This window comes from Moschus berezovskii, chromosome X, assembly GCF_049115385.1.
Source record: "Moschus berezovskii isolate FMDL1 chromosome X, NW_MosBer_1.0, whole genome shotgun sequence".
Lineage (NCBI taxonomy): Eukaryota > Metazoa > Chordata > Mammalia > Artiodactyla > Moschidae > Moschus > Moschus berezovskii.
Genome location: NC_142488.1, coordinates 47361520 through 47384041, shown reverse-complemented (window position 1 = coordinate 47384041; position 22522 = coordinate 47361520). Strand labels below are relative to the sequence as shown.

Here is a 22522-nt window from a genome sequence, read left to right as displayed (position 1 = left end):
GATGTTGGTTGGGAAATTCAAAAGCAGGATTCTCCAAATTTCAGAGTTCCCTGACTGACGACCTTATGGGAAAGAATGACTAAAAGTTCCAGTGAGGTAGACTAAATGAAGTAACCAAAAAGCAAGGGACAGCCAGACAAGGGGAACTGAATTTGGAAGCCAGAGAGACTTAATAGAATTCCATGTGATAATGGCAGAATCTGAAATGCTAGAAGCTCCTCTTAGCCCTTGTCCAGCCTCAAATCATCTTGACAGGCACTAGGGATGGTTACACACAGGAGTGAAGGAGACAGTGTCTCTCTTTGGAGACCCACTTCAGTGTGAATTTGTTGGGTGTATTTTTCCTCTTGGAAGTGTTATATTTTCAAAGATTAGTGAATTGTTAGCAGTGCCAAACCTAGAAGTAGACTTCTGGTGGACTTAAAGTCACCCTGAGGCCTGTGAAGAGAAGTAATTAAGTTTCTAAAATAAGGCTTAATATCACTCTTTTACAGGTCAGGTGTATGTACCAGTGTAAAACCATTAAAAAACATACTAGTGGTATGCTCAATCTAATAGAGCATACCACTGTCAAATCAATTGGCAAGTACACTGGATACCCGATCTAACTTTCCAATTAAAGAAATAAATAAAAGATTCCTTGTGAGCAGTAATGGAAACTTTACCCTTACCACTAAAGAGGCAGAGCTATCAGAGAAAGCTTTTCCTATAGGAGACGTGGGGGTATATTCCCCAATAACAGCATTATTCATGGGCTTACAAATTATTTAAGCACTGATGTATAAAAATATCTTTCATAAACTTAATCTCCTGCATTCTGAGGCCCATAGACACCCATCTCCAACCACTTGTTTATTTGCATAGACTGAATAGACAGGGGTTAACAGTATGACTGCTGAATACTGCATAGGCCAGCATAGTTGATCTATTCTACCTGGGCACACCAGGAAGGAAAATACTCTCATAGTGGAGGGAGCACACTCATCCCAAAGGTTATTCCTCAACCTCATCGTGTTGAGGAAACACAAAATAAGCACAGCTTGGGAAATCAAAGACCAGAAACTCCTATTGGCTCCAGGGAAAGTCAAGTCAATTCTTTAGCAAGGGGAAGAATTGCTTCACTCACAGTTAAAACTCCAACCCCAGGCAGGGTAGGGAGGGGGTGCTCATGTGACTTGTACTGAAATAGGGAAGGAAGGGGAATGTTAGATGAGACTGGGAGTCCATGTGAGAGATATAAGGAAGAAAAGGAAGTAAGCAAGCACAGACTCTGGAAGCCATCAGGAGTTCATTTTTTACTATCAGGAGGCTAGAAGAAAGGACAGAAGTGGCTCTGACTGTGATGGGGCTTTTACTGGGCCTGCTGCTCCTGAACCACCTACTGGTGGTCATCTATGGTAAAGTAGCAAAAGGGGTCCTGGCTGCCATTTTGGCACAGGCAAAAATGGGGGAGTGGGGAGAGGTGGGATTGAATGCCTACTGAGGAAAGCCTACTCCTGCTAAATGAGTGATTGTTCTCAGCCAATGCTCCAGATTCTCAGTTTTGGGCAGAAGGGAGGGAAGTGGTTGAAAGTTATTGAAGAAGCCAGGAGATAAGTTTGGGTAGAAAATGGAAAGGATTCTCCCCTGTAAAACATGCACGTTATTTTCTAGTATTTGTTGTATCTCAGGGACATTAAAAATGTTCCCAACGCCACTTAATTCCCTTCCCCATTTATTGCTCTTCAGCTAAAATTCTGCCACTATACATTTATCTCTATGCTCCCCAGTTTGGATCTTTGTTAAGATATACAGCCTCTGAATAAGTAATGTTGTTAGGAGCTAGATGGGACCTTAGAAGTAACCTAGATTCACCATTCAGTATTATGAATAAGTGCTCAGATATTTGTTCACATACTTGCAGTGACTGAGAATCCACTACCTGTCCAGACCATCAAGTCTATCCAATCAACTGTTAGAAAATTCTTCCTTGTGTTAAACTAAATCAATTATCTTGTGGCTTCTATCAAAGGATCCCAGCCCTGTTTCTTGGAGACACAAAGAATATATCTTCTCCATGTTGTGACAGGTCTTTAGAATGCTGTGGACAGAAACAATGTTCCTTTGATTCATCTCTTCTCCAAGTTAAACAGCTTTAGCTCCTTCAACTGGTCTTCACAGGACTTGGCTTTTTACCACTTCTTAGGATGACTCACTTCCTTGTGGACATGGCCCAATTTGTCAGAGGTAATTTGTCCATCTTAATGCTGGACTTATACACCAAAAGAGTATTGGCTATCTCATAGCAGCATCATTTTCTGAAATCCTACTGTATCTTCATTTATACCCTTGAGAACTGAAGAAGACTTTTAGAAAAACAGATGCTGCTGCTAAGTCACTTCAGTCGTGTCCGATTCTGTGTGACCCCATAGATGGCAACCCACCAGATTCCTCTGTCCCTGGGATTCTTCAGGCAAGAATACTGGAGTGGATTGCCATTTCCCTCTCCAATACATGCATGCATGCTAAGTCACTTCAGTTATGCCCGACTCTGTGCGACTCCATGGACAACAACCCACCAGGCTCCTCAGTCCACGGGATTCTCCAGGCAAGAATACTGGAGTGGGTTGCCATTTCCCTCTCCAATGCATGCTAAGTTGTTTCAGTCATGCCCGACTCTGTGCGACCCCGTGGACAGAGGAGCCCACCAGGCTCCTCTGTCCATGGGATTCTCTTGACAAGAATACTGCAGTGGGTTGCCATTTCCTTCTCCCTTTAGGAAACACTAAGCCTGAGTAATAGCTAAGTGAAACTCGCAATAAGGTAAAAGGGTCCTTGTTTCATCTCTGCTTATTCCATATCCTTAGAGGGAGAGACTAGATGAGTGCTAACTTGGTGCTATTTATGTAGTTAGAAAGAATCCAGCTTTCCATAACTGACTCAGATTAAATCACCTTGTCCTGGGACTCTGTCATCCATCAAATTCTAGAACCTCAGAGTTAGAAGAGACACTAAATTAAGTCACCCAAGAAGGAAAATAATTTGCTCCAGGCCACAGAGCATTAGCAGCAGAGTTAATGCTCCTAAAAATTAGTGTTCTTTCTACAACTACAATATTTTAACTCTCTAATACATTTTAGAGTGCACATCTCTACTTTCCCCAAATCAGTTGATTTGAGCTGGGAATTAAAGAGACAGGACTGGAGCTCAGAGGATCATTTTGTAAATGTTAAATTTAAATCATGTGTGTGTGTGTGTATGTGTGTGTGTGTATTGTTCCCTCCACAGCTTGTGGAGATTATTTAGACCTAGAAGCAGGTCTATCATTTGTGTGGAGAGTCTTACACCACAGACCTGAGACTGGAAACAAACTGAATGGCCGATAACACCTTCCTTCTCCCTTAATCTCAGTGTCCCCAGCTCATCTGTATAGTGAGGAGATCAGTTTGGCTGATCTCAAAACACCCTGCCAGGTGGACAGTTCTGGAGGAATGTGGCTTCATTTCTAAAAAGCCTCTCGATTTAAGATATATGTTGAAATAATAACAATAATTCCTAATATTTTCATTTTATAAACACTATAAACATTTTTCAAATATCTATTATGTAAGCTAATCCTCTGTTGAGTGGGCATTCTAATAGAGGGAGAGAGGCCAGACACAGATGTTCAGGGTCATCAGAAGATCTCACTGCCTGTTTGATGATATGAGGATGAAAATTTTAAATGGAGCCCATAATGGATCTCATAAAGGTGCTTAACCTCCCACCTAAACCAGGCCTTTCCTTGTTTTAGGATCATCACACAAGCCACAGCTCTCTTTACTTTTTAAAGTCCAGGTCACAGGACTAGTGTGGGCCCCAGCACTAGCCCTTCTTTCTCAAGTCAAAACATTTTCCAACAAAGTCCTTTGAGTCAATGCCCAGCCCTCTTCTTTCTTCTGAAGGGATGAAATATTTGAATAATATTCAGTCTCCTGAGGGAGGAGAGATAAGCTCTGAAGTTCTGGGAAATGTTTCTCAGAAAGCAGTTGGCAGATGAGATAATTATTTTGGGGGCTGTCAGTAGGATATTTTCCAGCCCGAGGATAGCACTGTTAAAACATATCAAATAGGCCCAGATAACAAGGTGCTGGTTTCAGTTATGGCTGGTAGATTAATCAGTTTAAAAAGTAAGGAGGCAGTGTGGCATCTGAAAGACTTCATTCTAGTCCTCCAGGCCTGGCTGTGCCTCTACTTTCTGTATGACTTTCAGTAAGCATCTTTCTTTCACTGAGCCTCAGCTTGTCCATATGTACCATTAAGGAATGTGACTAGGTGGATTCTAAAAGCCCTTCTAACTATGCCATACTGGAAGTCTCCAAATGCCATCCTGCCTAGTACTTCAAACCCTGTCGTACGAAGTACCTCATCATTTGGTGGTTTGCAAGGATCCATAATGGGCAAAGTGTATCCTCAAGAGTTGGGAATTTCCTGAAATAGATTTTCCCCTACCCAACTTTCCAGGAAAGTGATGAGTATTTCTTAATTTGACGTACATTTCACATTGGCTGCCAAGCCGCCTTGTTGCTAAACTGTCCTCTCTAGTTTCCCTACAACCAAGGGATGACCTATTACCTGTCCATAACTTGGTAGGTCCCAGCAGGTTGTAAAGGAGATGTACTAGAGTCTCTGTTGAGGGCACAGGCCAAAGGCTAGACTTTAGCATTCCCATTGATAGAAGCCCTGGTATTTGGCAATACATTCTGGGAGCTAGAACACATGCCCCCACTCTATCTTTCATCTGTTTGATTAAAGCCTGGGAATCTTAGGCTATATAAAAAATCTTTTATTTGGTAAGTGTTTCCCTGGTGCCTCAAATGGTAAAGAATCTATCTGCAATGCAGGAGACTAGGGTTTGATCCCTGGGTCAGGAGCATCCTGTGGAAAAGGGAATTGCTACCTACTCCAGGATCCTTATCTGGAGAATTCTATGGACAGAAGAGCGTGGTGGGCTACACTCCATGGAGTTACAAAGAGTCAGATATACCTGACCGACTAACTCTTTTACTTTCTACACTTTGAAACTACCTCTTTTAAGAGAGATATAAAGACATATCTAAATACAATTCCTCATTTCTAACTCCAGTTAAATAAAACACAAAATCCTCAAGATATGAGCTTATGCATGGAAATTGTTGATGGAAGGTGGTGTCTCTCTCGACACTCCCAACTTTTCCCCCTTAGTTTCCTTTCCCAGCAAGCCAAGAAACAATCACCCTTTGGCCCTACCACCATTCCTACCAGTCAGCTCTAGGATTATACTCAGAATCTTTTCCCTTCCAGATATTTTCCTCTCCATTCCTCCTCAGGATGAAATTTTCCAATGTACTTTTGCTGAGAACTCAGAGAAACCAAAAGGAAGATAAAGAAAGGATAGAAATCAGAAAAATTATCAAGCTTACAAATTTCATGTTTTTAACATTTGACAATAACTAATGATTTTGCTAAACAGAAATGCATCTTATACAAGTTTCCACCCTGAGAATTGTCCTTTGCCTGTCTCTTTTTTCCCTCCCAGAAAATAATTTTAGTGCAAAGACCCAATCACCAAGCCTTTCTGAGTGAGCAGTGAGGAATAAGCAGGGTAGATAGTCCTTTCTTTCTGAACCCTGAATCCACCGCATTTCTCCAAGTGCATAATTACATGCAGTAAAATAGCTCAGACCTGATTGCTCAGCGTTTGCTCCCATACTTCTTTTGGAAAATGTTGAAAGAGGTGTTTTTTTTTTTTTCATGAATTTACAGAATATTAGAGTTTGTAGGATCCTTAGAGATCATTCCATTCAGAATTTCTATATAATATATGAAAAAGATAAGTCCACCATGGTGTAAATTGACTTACACAGGGTCACTTCAAAGCAAGGCAGTAATAGGAAAAGAACTTGAAACTCACAAGTGCTAAAAAAAACTTTAGGGCTTTCCTTCTAAGGACTGGTTTTGAATGATGAGAACTGGCAGAGAACAAAAGATCATGGGAAATCTGAACATATGAGTTAAGGGTGTGTTTCTCAGAACCCTCTTGAAGCCTGCCACTGCCATCTTAGCTCTCAGATGAGTGTACCATCTGTGTCCTCTTCCTTCTTCTGTTCCTCCCTCTTCAGGACATCCCATCCTGGAAGTGCCTGAGAGTGTGACAGGGCCTTGGAAAGGGGATGTAAATATTCCCTGTACCTATGGTCCTCTGCAAGGCTATACACAAGTCTTAGTAAAGTGGCTGGTAGAACGTGGATCTGACTCAGTCACCATTTTTCTACGTGACCCCTCTGGAGACCATATCCAGCAAGCAAAGTACCGGGGCCGCCTGCATGTAAATCATGAGGTTCCAGGAGATGTGTCCCTCCAACTGAATGCACTGGAGATGGATGACCGGAGCCACTACACATGTGAAGTCACTTGGCAGACCCCTGATGGCAACCAAGTTGTGAGAGATAAGATCATTGAACTCCGAGTCCAGAAACGTGAGTCATTATGGGTGTTAAGAAAGTACTGGTAAGCAAAGACCCAATAAAGGACTGCAATCCTAGAAAATCCTGAGAAACCCAGAGACCTTAGTTTACCTCTACATAGTCTCTCTTCAGTTATATGTGCTAATCAGAGGTAGTGAACAGGATATTCTCAGGGTTATCACTCTCGTGGCAGAATTGAATAAATGTTGGAAAGGCTTTCTGGCCTTCAAATCTCTACTCCTTCAAGTGTCCCAGAAATTCCAGCACCCATAGCCTGATTGTATCCTTGGACTCTCTTGAAACTCATAAAAATAAGTATATCCGATCAGGTTATCAAAGAATGGAAAAATGTTGGCAGAGAAACTCTGGGGAAGGGTATGCATGGATTAGTCAAGATAAGCTTAGCTAGTTTGACGATTTTACGAAAATCTGACCCCTGGTAATCCAAAACTTCAGATAAACCAAAAACTCTGAACAAAAACAAGCAAACAAAGCAAAATGAAAAAGGAAAACAAAACAAAAAACCTGGGCTTTGTTTTAGTCAGTTTATTTTTTTAACTCCAGATAGGACAAATACCCAAATAATACAAATGATACCTACTCTTTCCAAGGAAATTCTTTTTATTTAAGTTACCTTATTCCCTTTTATTCCCCACATCAGCAGCTCTTTTTAGTTCCCTTTGCAGAGATATTCATAACCCTAGACTCAACATGGATGACAACCTTGTGTTCTCACATCATTGTAACTTCCCAGAGCCTGCTCTTTTGTCTTCCCTTTGCAGTATCTGTTTCTAAACCCACAGTGACAACTGGCAGTGGATATGGCTTCACAGTACCCAAAGGAATGAGGATTAGCCTTCAATGCCAGGCTTGGAGTTCTCCCCCCATCAGTTACGTTTGATGCAAGGAATATTCTAACAACCAAGTACCCATCAAAGTAGGAATCTTCAGTATCTTACTGAAGTCTGCAGTGGTAGATAACTCAGGTTCCTATTTCTGTACTGTCAAGGGCTGGTTAGGCTCTGAGCAGCACAGTCACATTGTGAAATTTGTGGTCAAAGGTGAGCAACATTCTTTCTTGGTGAGAATCTCAGTGGACTACCTTGTTCCAGAGATATATCAACATAAAGTTCTTACCCCAGAGAAAATTGATTGAGGCAGAGTGGGGAGGGAGTCCTGGGTTGTTCAATTACTAAGGAAAAATTCTGGACTGGCACAATAACACTGGAGACATTGCCTGTCATGTTGTAGATGAAGTAGATGAAGATGGTAAAGGGAAAGGTAATAGTTACTAAGTACCCTTATTTGTCATATACAATGCACAAGAAGTTGGCACATGCTTTCTCATTGAATCCCACAATTATCTCATGAGATAGCTACCATTTCCCTTATTTTATAGAAGAAACTGAAAGTTAGAAAGGGAAATCTACTTGTCCAAGGGCTTACTCCTTAGAAGTTCAAGGCAGGATTTGTACTCAGATTTCATGTTCTTCCACTATGTCTGATTGCCTCTCGTGATTGAACCTATAACACTTTCTGGGCACCATTTGGGACACTTCTTATTGGTTTGTTTTTGCTGTGCTTTGATGGCTTTTTTTTTGCTGTTGTTGTTTTTATTTTGTTGGTTGATTGTTCAGTTTTGCTTTGTGAAATAAAGCCCAGATCTCTGCATAGTTTCTTTAAACCTCCCCTCTTTTTCCCTAAAGCCAAATTCAAGTTCTGGTTGAAGTCTAATCAAGGTCTGAATGTTTATTGCAGAATTATTTGGAAACACTTCAAACTGTGTACATAAAGATTATAGACTGGGATTTAAATGAACAGTCCAGCAGTGACATGGCCAAATGAATCTTGTTGCCTTCCAAGAAATTTCCTTGGAAGGGAAGATACTTATTCCAAGAAGGTTTTTATTTCCCAAAACACGCTGAGGGCTAACTTCCTTTAGGAGATTATCCTCAGAGCCTCCTGAAAATTATTATCCTCAGGGGATATCTCTGTGTAACAAAAGTAAGCAAACTGTCTCCTTCCACTTGGGTTAGGAGGCTGATATTGGTTTGAGACTCCTGTTTGGCCTGCAGGGATTTGTTTGCCAAAGTTTAGATGTAGTGAGGATGTGTGTGCTCTAAGTTTTGGTCCATTAGTTTAGGAAGGAATAAGGGCAGTCTCATCCTGAGAGAAATTTATGGACACTGGCCCAGGTCTCTGAGAGATGACAATCTGGTCAAACAGAGAAAGACATGGCCAGAAAGTTTTTTTAAAAAAGTGTGCTTCATAAAGAGACAAGTTGAACATTCTCACCTTTATATAAATGTCTTTCTAGCCCATTTGGGCATGACCTTGCTCACAACCAATCAGCCTGTCTACTCCTTTTCCAGTCCGTGTTTACAAGCAATAAAACTGTTAGGCAGTGCTCACAACTGATCTCTACTGACGGATAAGGAAATTGAGGCCCAGAGAAGTTACATCCTTTCCTGCTCTCTGATCCAAGTTACTTCCTGTTGGCTTCCTGTATCTGCCTTCTCTTCCACCTCAACATGGTTCCTTAAGTCTGGTAACCTGATTCATCTCTGTCCTACATATACGTCACACTCTGTGTTATTTTCCAATTCTGGAAAAATTAGAGATGCATTGGCCCCACTTTAGTTTCATACTCTGTGTCATCTACTGCCTGTCCCTGTGCTGTTTGTCAGTCTATTTGCTCATCTATGTCCCATTCCTTATAACAGCTATTCAGAACAATTTCTGCCTTATTTCATGTTTCAGCCCTGCTCCCAAAAGATGAGGTCACCTTCTCCTTACTTGAGAAGATCCAGATCCCCACTCTCAGATGTGAATTCTATCAAGCACCCTCTCTGCTTTGACATTCTCTTGCTCATTCATTCCCTCCTGGCTCATAATAAGATATATCTTTCTCTCCACAGAAAAATCATCTACCTCAGCTCTTAACTGCAACTATTCTAACGCCCTTTTCCATCCATTATCCTCTACCTAAGCCAAATATAACAGATGTATATGTGTATTATGTAAGCCTAATATACATATTTGTAAGGCCTCCTTAGACACCATTTTGCTTTTTTGCATTTCTTTTCCATGGGGTTGGTCTTGATTCCTGTCTCCTGTGCAATGTCACGAATCTCCATCCATAGGTCATCAGGCACTCTATCTATCAGATCTAGTCCCTTAAATCTGTTTCTCACTTCCACTGTATAATCATAAGGGATTTGATTTAGGTCATACCTGAATGGTCTAGTGGATTTCCTTACTTTTTTCAATTTAAGTCTGAATTTGGCAATAAGGAGTTCATGATCTGAGCCACAGTCAGCATCCAGTCTTGTTTTTGCTGAATGTATAGAGCTTCTCCATCTTTGGCTGCAAAGAATATAATCAATCTGATTTCGGTGTTGATGATCTGGTGATGTCCATGTGTAAGTCTTCTCTTGTGTTGTTGAAGAGGGTGTTTGCTATGAATAGTGTGTTCTCTTGGCAGAACTCTATTAGCCTTTGCCCTGCTTCTTTCCATACTCCAAGGGCAAATTTGCCTGTTACTCCACGTGCTTCTTGACTTCCTACTTTTGCATTCCAGTCCCCTGTAAAGAAAAGGACACCTTTTTGGGGTGTTATTTCTAAAAGGTCTTGTAGGTCTTCATAGAACTGTTCAACTTCAGCTTCTTCAGCGTTACAGGTTGGGGCATAGGCTTGGATTACTGTGATATTGAATGGTTTGCCTTGGAAACGAACAGAGATCATTCTATCGTTTTTGAGATTGCATCCAAGTACTGCATTTTGGACTCTTTTGTTGACCATGATGGCTACTCCATTTCTTCTAAGGGATTCCTGCTCACAGTAGTAGGTATAATGGTCATCTGTGCTAAATTCACCCACTCTAGTCCATTTTAGTTCGCTGATTCCTAGAATGTCGGTGTTCACTCTTGCCATCTCCTGTTTGACCACTTCCAATTTGCCTTGATTCATGGACCTAACATTTCAGGTTCCTACGCGGTATTTCTCTTTACAACATCGGACCTTGCTTCTATCACCAGTCACATCCACCACTGGGTTTTTCTTTTTTTGCTTTGGCTCCACCCCTTCATTCTTTCTGGAGTTATTTCTCCACTGATCTCCAGTAGCATATTGGGCACTTACCGACCTGGGGAGTTCCTCATTCAGTATCCTACCATTTTGACTTTTCATGCTGTACATGGGGTTCTCAAGACAATAATACTGAAGTGGTTTGCCTTTTCCTTCTCCAGTGGACCACATTCTGTCAGACCTCTCCACCGTGACCCACCCGTCTTGGGTGGCCCCACACGACATGGCTTAGTTTCATTGAGAGAGACAAGGCTGTGGTCAGTGTGATCGGAGTTACTAGTTTTCTGTGATTATGGTTTCAGTGTGTCTGCCCTCTGATGCCTTCTCGCAACACCTACCGTCTTACTTGGGTTTCTCTTACCTTGGTCGTGGGGTATCTCTTCATGGCTGCTCCAGCAAAGTGCAGCCACTGCTCCTTATCTTGGACGAGGGATATCTCCTCACGGCCACCCCTCCTGACCTTGAACATGGAGTAGCTCCTCTCAGCCCTCCTGAACCCGTGCAGCCACCGCTCATTCAGAAAACTAAGATCATGGCATCTGGTCCCATCACTTCATGGGAAATAGATGGGGAAACAGTGGGAACAGAGTCAGACTTTATTTGGGGGGGCTCCAAAATCACTGCAGATGGTGATTGCAGCCATGAAATTAAAAGACGCTTACTCCTTGGAAGGAAAGTTATAACCAACTTAGACAACATATTAAAAAGCAGAGACATTACTTTGCCAACAAAGGTCTGTCTAGTCAAGGCTATGGGTTTTCCAGTGGTCATGTATGGATGTGAGAGTTGGACTGTGAAGAAAGCTGATTGCCAAAGAATTGATGTTTTTGAACTGTGGTGTTGGAGAAGACTCTTGAGAGTCCCTTGGACTGCAAGGAGATCCAACCAGTCCATCCTTAAGGAGTTCAGTCCTGGGTGTTCATTGGAAGGAATGATGCTGAAGCTGAAACTCCAATACTTTGGCCACCTCATGCGAAGATTTGACTCACTGGAAAAGGCTCTGATGCTGGGAGGGATTGGGGGCAGGAGGAGAAGGGGACAACAGAGGATGAGATGGCTGGATGGCATCACCAACTCGATGCATATGAGTTTGAGTGAACTCCGGGAGTTGGTGATGGACAGGGAGGCCTGGCTTTCCGCGATTCATCGGGTCGTGAAGAGTCAGACACGACTGAGTGACTGAACTGAACTGAAAGTACATATATATGCAAATAACATCCACAGTGGCTCAGATGTTAAAGAATCTCACAGAGAGTCCTGGGTTCAATTCCTGGGTTTGGAAGATCCCCTTAAAGAGGGCATGGCAACCCACTCCAGTATTCTTGCCTGGAGAATCCCGTGGACAGAGGAGCCTGGCTGGCTACAACCCATGGGGTTACAAAGAGTTGGACATTACTGAGTGACTAACACCTTCATTTCAACATATGTGTCATTAAATAAAACTTTACATCTGCCACCGCCATCTCTCCTGTGGCCACTACCAACCTACTAAAACAGGTAGTTTTTATTGTCTGTCCCTCCTTATTTAGCCCAATATAACTTTGTAAACTGGAGTCATCACTTACTTCCAAATCTCCAAAGACCAAGACCTCTTTATTCACATCTTTGCTCCTTTGTCATAAATTAATTGTCCGTGCAAGTGTGAGCTTATTTCTAGGCTCTCAATTTTGTTCCAATGATCTGTGTGTCTATTTTTGTGCCAGTATCATACTGTTTTGATTACTACAGTTTTGAAGTATAGTTTGAAATCAGGGAACATGATGCCTCCAGCTTTATTCTTCTTTCTCAAGATTGTTTTAGGTATTCTGCATTTTTTTGTGATTCCACATAAATTTTAGAATTGTTTGTTTCAGTTCTGTGAAATGTACCATTGGAATTTGGACAAGGATATATTTAATCTGTAGATTGTTTTGTATAGTATATTTTTAAAATATTAATTTTTCCAATCCAGAAAAAATGGATATCTCCTTATTTATTTGTGTTTTCAATTTATTTTCTCAGTGTCTTATAGTTTTCGTTTTACGTCTTTTAACATCTTTGTTAAATTTATTGCTAAGTATTTTAATTTTTTATACAATTATAAATTGGATTATTGTCTTCACTTATCTTTCTGAGAGTAATTAGCATATAGAAATGCCACAAATTTCTGTATATTGATTTTGTATTTTATTATTTTACTGAATTCATTTATTAATTTTAAAAGATTTCTGGTGGCCTTTCAGTTCAGTTCAGTTCAGTCACTCAGTCGTGTCCAACTCTCCGCGACCCCATGAATCACAGCACGCCAGGCCTCCCTGTCCATCACCAACTCCCAGAGTTCACTCAAACTCATGTCCACAGAGTCGGTGATGCCATCCAGCCATCTCATTCTCTGTCGTCCCCTTCTCCTCCCGCCCCCAACCTTTCCCAGCAGCAGAGTCTTTTCCAGTGAGTCAACTCGTCACATGAGGTGGCCAAAGTATTGCAGTTTCAGCTTTAGTATCAGTCCCTCCAATGAACACCCAGGATTGATCTCCTTTAGAATGAACTGGTTGGATCTCCTAGGATTGTCTTTATACAGTATCATGTCTCTTTTCAAATAGCGAGAATTTTACTTCTTCCTTTCCAATTTGGGTATCTTTTTATTTTCAAAATTGTTTCCTTAATTTTATATTTGGGTTGTTCGTTGCTAGGGTGCAGAAGTACAACTGATATTTGTATGTTGATCGTATATCCTACAATATTGCTAAACATTTATTTGCTCTAATCATTGTTTTGTGGATTCTTTAGATTTTTCTATATATTTTTTTGTCATCTGAAAATAGAAAAACTTTTATTCCTTTCTTTCCAATTTGGATGCCTTTTATTTGTTATTCTGGCACAATTTCTCTGGCTAGTACCTACAGTACAATGGTGAAAAAAACATGGCAAGAATGGGAATCATTGCCTTCTTTTTGATCTTACAAGAAAATATTCTTTCTTTCAACATTAAATATGATGACAGATGCCTTTATTTTGGTAAATGTTCCTTGTGTTGAGAACAGGTCCTTATTCCTAGCTTTCTGAGTGTTTTTTATAATCAAAAGGTATTGAATCATGTCAAGTCATGTTCTGTGTCTATTGAAATGATTGTGTATTTCTTTCCTTCTTTATTTTATTAAGAGAGTGTATTATCTTGACTCATTTTCAAATTATAAAAGATAATGCTGTGAAAGTGCTGCACTCAATATACCAGCAAATTTGGAAAACTTAGCAGTGGCCACAGGACTGGAAAAATCAGTCTTCATTTCAATCCCAATGAAAGGCAATGCCAAAGGATGCTCAAACTACCACACAATTGCACTCATTTCACATCCTAGTAAAGTAATGCTGAAAATTCTCCAAGCCAGGCTTTAACAGTACATGAATCATGAAGCTCCAGATGTTCAAACTGGATTTAGAAAAGGCAGAGGAACCAGAGATCAAATTGCCAACATCCGCTGGATCATCGAAAAAGCACGAGTTCCAGAAAAATATCCATTTCTGCTTTATTGACTATGCCAAAGACTTTGTGTGGACCACAACAAATTCTGGAAAATTCTGAAAGAGATAGGAATACTAGACCACTTGTCCTGCCTCTTGAGAAATCTTTATGCAGGTCAGGAAGCAACAGTTAGAACTGGACATGGAATGACTGACTGGCTCCAAATCAGGAAAGGAGTATATCAAGGCTGTATATTGTCACCCTGCTTATTTAACTTATATGCAGAGTGCATCATGAGAAACGCTGGGCTGGATGAAGCACAACTGGAATCAAGATTGTCGGGAGAATATCAATAAGCTCTGATATGCAGATGGCACCCCCTAAATGTCAGAAGGTGAAGAAGAACTAAAGAGCCTTTTGATGAAATTGGAAGAAGAGAGTGAAAAAGTTGGCTTAAAGCTCAACATTCAGAAAACTAATGTTATGTCATCTGGTCCCATCACTTCATGGCAAACAGATTGTGAAATAGTGGAAACAGTGAGAGACTTTATTTGGCGGGGGGGGGGAGGGGGCTCCAAAATCACTGCAGATGTTTATTGCAGCCATGAAATTAAAAGAGCCTTGCTCATTGGAAGAAAAGTTATGACCAACCTAGACAGCATATTAAAAAGGAGAGACATTACTTTGCCAACAAAGTTCCATCTAGTCAAAGCTACAATTTTTTCAGTAGTCATGTATGGATGTGAATGTTGGGCTACAAAGAAAGCTGAGCACTGAAGAATTGATGCTTTTGAACTGTGGTGTTGAAGAAGACTCTTGAAAATCCCTTGGACTTCAAGAAGTTCCAACCAGTCCATCCTAAAGGAAATCAGTCCTGAATATTCATTGGAAAGGCTGATCCTGAAGCTGAAACTCCAATCCTTTGGCCACCTGATGAGAAGAACTGACTCATTTGGAAAGACCCTGATGCTGGGAGAGATTGAAGGTGGAAGGAGAAGGGGACATCAGAAGATGAGATGGTTGAATGGCATCACTGATGCAAAGTACATGAGTTTGAGTGAACTCCAGGTATTAGTGATGGACAGGGAGGAAGGCCTGGCTTGTTGCAGTCCATGGGGTTGCACAGAGTCAGACATGACTGAGCAACTGAACTGAACTGATGGTTTTCCAATCGAGTTATTTTTTGTTGTTGTTATATTGAGTTATATGAGCATCTCTATATATATTTTGGACATTAACACTTTATCATTCTTAGTTGCAAATATTTTCTCTCGTTCAGTAGGCTCTCTTTTGTTTCTTTGATTTTTTTTTTTTTTTTTGCTGTAGAAAAGGATTAAATTAGGTCCCATTTGTTCATTTTTGCTTCTTTTTTTTAGGAGACAGATGGAAATTGATACTGAAATGTTGTTGTTCAGTTGCTAAGTCATGTCTGAACCTTTGTGATGAGACCCCATGAACTGCAGAATACCAATTTCCCCCGTCCTTCACTATCACTTGGAGTTTGCTCAAATTCATGTCCATCGTGTTGATGATGCCATCTAACCATCTCACCCTCAACCACTCTCTTCTCTTTTTGCCTTCAATCTTTGCCAGCATCAGAGTCTTTTCCAATGAGTTGTCTTTTCACATGGGGTGGGCAAAATATTGGAGCTTCAGTTTAAGCATCAGTCATTCCAATGAATATTCAGAGCTGATTTCCTTTAAGATTGACTGGTTTGATCACCTTGCAGTCCTAGGGACTCTCAAGAGTCTTCTCCAGTATCACAATTTGAAAGCGTCGATTTTTCAGCACTCACATTCTTTATGGTTCAACTTTCATATTTGTACATGACTACGGGAAAAACAATAGTTTTGACTGTACAGAACTTCATTGGCAAACTGGTGTCTCTACTTTTTAATATGCTCTCTCGGCTTGTCATACCTTTCCTTCCAAGGAGCTAGTGTCTTTTAATTTCATGGCTGCAGTCACCATCACCAGTAATTTTGGAACCCAAGAAAATAAAATCTGCAACTGCTTCTACTTTTTTCCCTTCTAATTGCCATGAAGTATGGGACCAGATGCCATGATCTTTGTTTTTTGAATGTTGAGTATTAAGCAAGCTTTTTCATTCTTCTATTTCACCTTCATCAAGAGGCTTTTTAGTCCTTCTTTGCTTTCTGCCATTACAGTGGTATCACCTTTGTCAGTATAGCCATGTCTTTGCATTTTAACACATTGTATGTGTATTTATTTAACTTCTATGCAGAGTACATCATGTGAAATGCTGGGCTGGATGTATAACAAACTGGAATCAAGACTGCCAGGAGAAATATCAAAAACCTCAAATATGCAGGCAATATCACCCTAATGCCAGAAACCAAAGAAGAAATAAAGAGCCTCTTGATGAAGATGAAAGAGGAGAGTGAAAGAGCTAGTTTAAAACTCAATATTTAAAAAAAATTAAAATCATGGCATCCATTCCCACTACTTTATGGCAAATAGATGGGCAAACAATGGAAACAGTGACAGATTATATTTTCTTGGGGTCCAAAATCACTGTGGATGGTGACTGCTGTCATGAAATTAAGGCATTCTCTCCTTTGAAGGAAAGCTCTGACAAACCTAGACAGTGTATTAAAAAGCAGAGACATTAGTTTGCCTACAAAATCTTTTTAGTCAAAGCTATCATTTTTCCAATAGTTATGTACAGATGTGAGAGTTGGACCATAAAGAAGACTGAGCACCGAAGAATTGATGCTTTTGAACGGTTGTGTTGTAAAAGACTCTTGAGAATTCTTTAGACAGCAAGGAGATCAAACCAGTCAATCCTAAAGGAAATCCGTCCCAAATAGTCATTGGAAGGACTGGTGCTGAAGCTGAAGCTCCAATACTTTGGCCAAGAAGATTCACTGGAAAAGACCCCGATGCTGAGAAATGTTGAGAGCAGGAGGAGAAAGGTGTGACAGAGGGTGAGATGTTTGGATGACATCATGGACTCAATGGACATGAGTTTAAGCAAGCTCAGGGAGATAGTGAAGGACAGGGAAGCCTTGTGTGCTACAGTCAATGGGGTTGCAAAGAGTCAGATGGGGCTGCAGTCAGTGGGGTTGAAAAGAGTCAGACACAACTGAATAAGAATTAAAAAGTAATGAAAATTAAAATGTCAGTAAAAAATAAAAATATCAAAAGATTTTTGACATTACATAGCATTTTAAAATATGTGTCTATGCTTTTCTATCCTCTTCTATAACTTCCATTATGTGTATATTGGTACATTTAATGGTGTCCTGCAGTTCTCTGAGGTGCTGGTCATTTTTCTTCATTCACTTTCCTTTATGTTTCTCTAATCTGCTAATTTTAATTGTCATCAGCTTTGCTGATTCTTTCTTCTGCCTGTTTAAATCTGTTTTAGTGAGTTCTTTTTAGTGGGTTTTATTCTTTCAGCTTGGGCTTCCCAGGTGTTGGAAGTGGTAAAGAACCCATCTGTCAATGCAGGAAACATAAGAGATGCAAGTTTGATTCCTGGATCAGGAAGAGCCCCTGTAGGAAGGCATGCCTACCCACTCCAGTATTCTTGCCTGGAAAATCCCATGAAGGGAGGAACCTGACAAGCTATAGTCCATAAGATTGTAAAGAGTCATACATGACTTAAGCAACTCAACATGCATGCATTTTTTCAGTTATTGTATCTTTCATCTCCAGGATTTCTAGTTTGTTCCTGTTTTTTTTTTTTTTTTTGGTGTTCCTGTTTTATAATTTTTGTTTAATGGCATTTTCTACTTGGTTTGAAGTTTGCAACATTGCACAGGAGGACGTGACCAAAACTATCCCAAAGAAAAGGAAATGCAAGAAGACAAAATGTTTGTCTGAGGAGGCTTTCCAAATAGTTGAGGGAAGAAGAGAACTGAAAGGCATGGGAGAAAGGGAAAGATATACCCAACTGAATGCAGAGTTCTAGAGAATAGCAAGAAGAGATAAGGTCTTCTTAAATGAACAATGCAAAGAAGTATAAGATGACAATAGAATGGGAAAGACTAGAGATTTCTTTAAGAAAATTGGAGAGATCAAGGAAACATTTCTTGAAAGGTTTGGCATGAGAGATGACATAAACGGTAGGGAATTAACAGAAGCAGAAAAAATTAAAAAGTGTCAGAACTCTACAAAAGAGGTCTTAATGACCCAGATCACTATGAAGGTGTGGTCACTCACCTAGAGCCAGACATTCTGGACTGTGAAGTCAAGTGGGCCTTAAGAACATGACCACAGACACAGCTAATGAATATGATGGGATTCTAGTTGAGTTATTTAAAATCCCAAAAGAGGACGCTGTAAAAGTTCTGCACTCAATATGTAAGCAAATATAGAAAACTCAGCAGTGGCCACAGGACAGGAAAGGCCAGTTTTCATTCCAATCCCAAAGAAGGGCAATACCAAAGATTGTTCAATCTACCGTACAGTTGCACTCATTTCACATGCCAGTAAGGTTATGCTCAAAATCCTTCAAGCTAGACTTCAGCAGTACATGAATTGATAACATCCAGATGTGCAAGCTGGGTTTAGAAAAGGCAGAGTAACCAGAGATCAAATTGCCAACGTTTGTTGGATCACAGAGAAAGCAAAGGAATTCCATGAAAATATCTACTTCTGCTTCATTGACAACACTAAAGCCTTTGACTGTGTTCATCACCACAAAGTGTGGAAGATTCTTAAAGTAATGGAATATTCTTTGGAAGGACTGATGTTGAAGCTCCAGTACTTTGGCTATCTGATGGGAAGAGCCGACTCATTGGAAAAGACCCTGATGCTGGGGAAAATTTGAAGAGAAAAGGAGAAGAGCATTTCAGCAGATGAGATGGTTAGATAGCATCACTGACACAATGGACATAAATTTGAGCAAACTTTGGGAGACAGTGAAGGATAGGGAAATCTAGTGTGTTGCAGCCCATGTGGTCACAAAAAATCAGACATAACTGAGTGACAGAACAACAACTTGGTTTGAATTGCCTTCATTATTTTAGTTTTTAGACATAGTTTCCTTTATTTCTCTTTTAAATAACAAATTTAGTTGATTTAAAGTATTTTTTTCTAATGAGTCCAGTATCTGTACTTACTCAGAGAAAGTTTCTATTCATTGTATTTTTTACATGTTTATGGACTATATTTTCTAGTTTCTTTTTAAAAATTCTAATAAATTTATTTATTTTTAAATTAAACAAAGATGAATATTTTTAAAGATTAAAAGTACAATTTACAAAGATAGATATCATAAACCATGAGGTACCTAACAGCAAAGAAACAAAGATACATAAACCAAATATCTCAGAAGAAATATAAGGGAAAAGAAAAAATATATAATCATAGTGAGAAATACTAACATTTCACTGAGAATGCAGAAATGTTATCAAATGCAGAAAAAGATAATAATAGGAGCATCTTGATGATGTAGTCAATAATTTAAATACAGTTGATTTCTATTTATATAAATTTACATTAACTTTATATCCTACAAAATGTATTTAAAATTTTATATCTCACATGTTGCTATTAGATGTCCATAGGACATTTAGAAAAACTGGTAAACAATACTTAATTTCAAAACGTAGAAATTTTTGAGTGATTCAGTTATACATATATGCATATAATATCTTTGAAATTATTTTCCATTATAGGGTAATATAAGATATTGACTATATTTCCCTGTGCTACATAGTAAACCTTTGCCGCTTCTTGCCTATTTTTTTAATTATAAATCTAGCATTTTGTTCATACTAAATCAAATAAGTGGAATCAAACTGTCACAATTTTGTTTTTAGTTAGGCAAAAGTTCATAAGTTTTCTAAAATATATCTATTATACATATTATTTACAGTTGTGTAAGACTCCTGATGGGAGGGACTGGTGGTGGGAAAAATAGAATACTCTACCCAGCAAGACTCTCTCCTTAAGATTGGATGGAGAAATCAAAAGCTTTCCAGACAAGCAAAAGTTAAGAGAATTCAGCACCACCAAACCAGCTTTACAACAAATGCTAAAGGAACTTCTCCAAGCAGGAAGCAAAAGAAGGAAAAGATCTACCTACAGAAAATGAACCCAAAACACGAAAACTGTAAAATTTTGCACTTAAATGAAAATGAATTAAATGCACCAAACAAAAGACATAGACTGGCTGAGTAGATGAAAATATGTGAATGTGTGTACTTCCACTTATCACTCTGCTTGATCTTCCCCCCTGAGTTGTATGTAATTATTTGATATTATTAGGCTAATCATGTTCCCATTATGGCTTGCAATTGCAATTATCTTTTTTTTTTTTGGTCTGGCTATCTTCATTTCTTTTCATTCTTTTCTCTATATTGTGTTTTGCTGCAGTGATTTTCACCTTTATGTCCAGTTATCTGTTCTTCTGCCTCAGTTATTCTGCTATGGATTTCTTCTAGTGTATTATTTACCTGTTTGTTCTTCAGTTCTTGTAGGTCTTTGGTAAACATCTCTTGCATCTTCTCTATATTTGCCTCCATTCTTTATCTGAGATCCTGAATCATCTTCACTATCATTGCTCAGAATTCTTTTCCTGGAAGTTTGCCTATCTCCACTTCCTTTAGCTATTTTTCTGGGGTTTTATCTTGTCCCTTCATCTGGGACATAACTTTCTATTTTTTCATGATGATTAACTTTCTGTAATTAGGTTACTGTCAGACTGTGCATCTTCTCTCTTCTCTGTTTGCCCTCTTGATGGAGGAGCCTCCTGATGGGAGGGACTGGTGGTGGGAAAAACTGGGTCTTGCTCTGGTGGGCAGAGCCTTGCTCAGTAAAGCTTTAATTCAATTATCTGCTGATGGGTGGCGTTGCACTCCTTTCCTGGTAGTTTTTTGGCCAGAGGTGACCCAGCCCTCAGGTCTACAGGCTCTGTGCTCTGGTTAATGGCAACCCAAAAGGATTTACACCAAGGGGGACCTTCCCAGACTGGTGTTGCCAGTGCTCCCATCCCTATGGTGATTCTCTGCAGACCCATGCCTCCACAGGAGACCCTCCAATACTAGCAAGTAGTTTTGATTCAATCTCCTGTGGGCTCACTGCTCCCTTCCTCTGAGTCTTAGTGCACACAAGCTTTCGTTTGTGCCCTCTAAGACTGGAGTCTCTGTTTCTCCCAGTCCTGTGGAAGTCTTATAATCAAATACTGCTGGCCTTCAGAGTCAGATTCCTGGCGTATTCCCAGTCTGTTGGGTCCCCAGGCTGGGGAGACTGACATGGGGTTCAGAACCTTAAGAACAGTGGGAAAACTTCTTTGGTATGATTTTTCTCCAGATTGTGGTTCACCCACCCGGTGGGTAAGGGATTTTATTTTATTGTGATTGTGCCCCCTTTCCCATCTTGCTTTGGCTTCTTTGTCTTTGGATGTGGAGTGTCTTTTTTGGTAGGTTCCAGCACCCTCCTGTTGATGATTCAGTTCAGTTCAGTCGCTCAGTCGTGTCCGACTCTTTGCGACCCCATGAATCACAGCACGCCAGGCCTCCCTGTCCATCACCAACTACCGGAGTTCACTCAAACTCATGTCCTTTGAGTCGGTGATGCCATCCAGCTATCTCATTCTCTGTCATCCCCTTCTCCTCCAGCCCCCAATCCTTCCCAGCATCAGAGTCTTTTCCAGTGAGTCAACTCGTCACACGAGGTGGCCAAAGTATTGCAGTTTCAGCTTTAGCATCAGTCCTTCCAGTGAACACCCAGGATCGATCTCCTTTAGAATGGACTGGGTGGATCTCCTTGCAGTCCAAGGGACTCTCAAGTCTTCTCCAGCACCACGGTTCAAAAGCATCAATTCTTTGGTGATCAGCCTTCTTCACAGTCCAACTCTCACATCCATATATGACCACGGGAAAAACCATAGCCTTGACTAGACGGACCTTTGTTGGCAAAGTAATGTCTCTGCTTTTTAATATACTATCTAGGTTGGTCATAACTTTGCTTCCAAGGAATAAGCATCTTTTAATTTCATGGCTGTAATCAGCATCTGCAGTAATTTTGGAGCCCAAAATATTAAGTCTGATACTGTTTCCACTGTTTCCCCATCTATTTCCCATGAAGTGATGGGACCAGATGCCATGATCTTTGTTTTCTGAATGTTGAGCTTCAAGCCAACCTTTTCACTCTCCTCTTTCACTTTCATCAACAGCTAGTTTCGATTTTGGTTCTCTCGCAGGAGATGGTGCTCTACTCTGCCATCTTGAACCAGAAGCTCCATACTTTCTAGTTTCTTTGCATGTCTCATATTTTGTTGAAAATTTGACTTTTTAAATAATATAATGTGACAAATCTAGAATTCTGAGTCTCTTTCTCTCTCTCCAGGGCTTGCTTTTATCACTGCTTTCTGTACTAATTGCTATTTGTTTGTTCAGTAACTGTCTGAGCTAATTCAATGTAGTCTCTTGTATTCTTGCCATGGATTGCCACTGAAGTCTCTGATCAATTTAGTGGTCAACTATTGATTGGACAGATATCTTTAAATACTTGGAATCAATAAAACTCCAAGGGTTCTGTTGCCTGTTTAACTGT

At 40.0% G+C, this 22522-nt stretch overlaps 1 protein-coding gene across 1 annotated transcript in view; it reads left to right on the top strand.

The window, feature by feature from the left end:
* The first annotated feature begins 1245 nt into the window (after window positions 1–1245).
* VSIG4 (V-set and immunoglobulin domain containing 4) overlaps window positions 1246–22522 on the top strand; it is a 31115-nt gene continuing 9838 nt past the window's right edge. Inside the window, 3 exon segments of the mRNA XM_055393376.2 lie at window positions 1246–1397; window positions 6120–6476; window positions 7247–7525. Coding sequence (XP_055249351.1) covers window positions 1343–1397; window positions 6120–6476; window positions 7247–7525 — 691 coding nt within the window. The 5' untranslated portion in view covers window positions 1246–1342.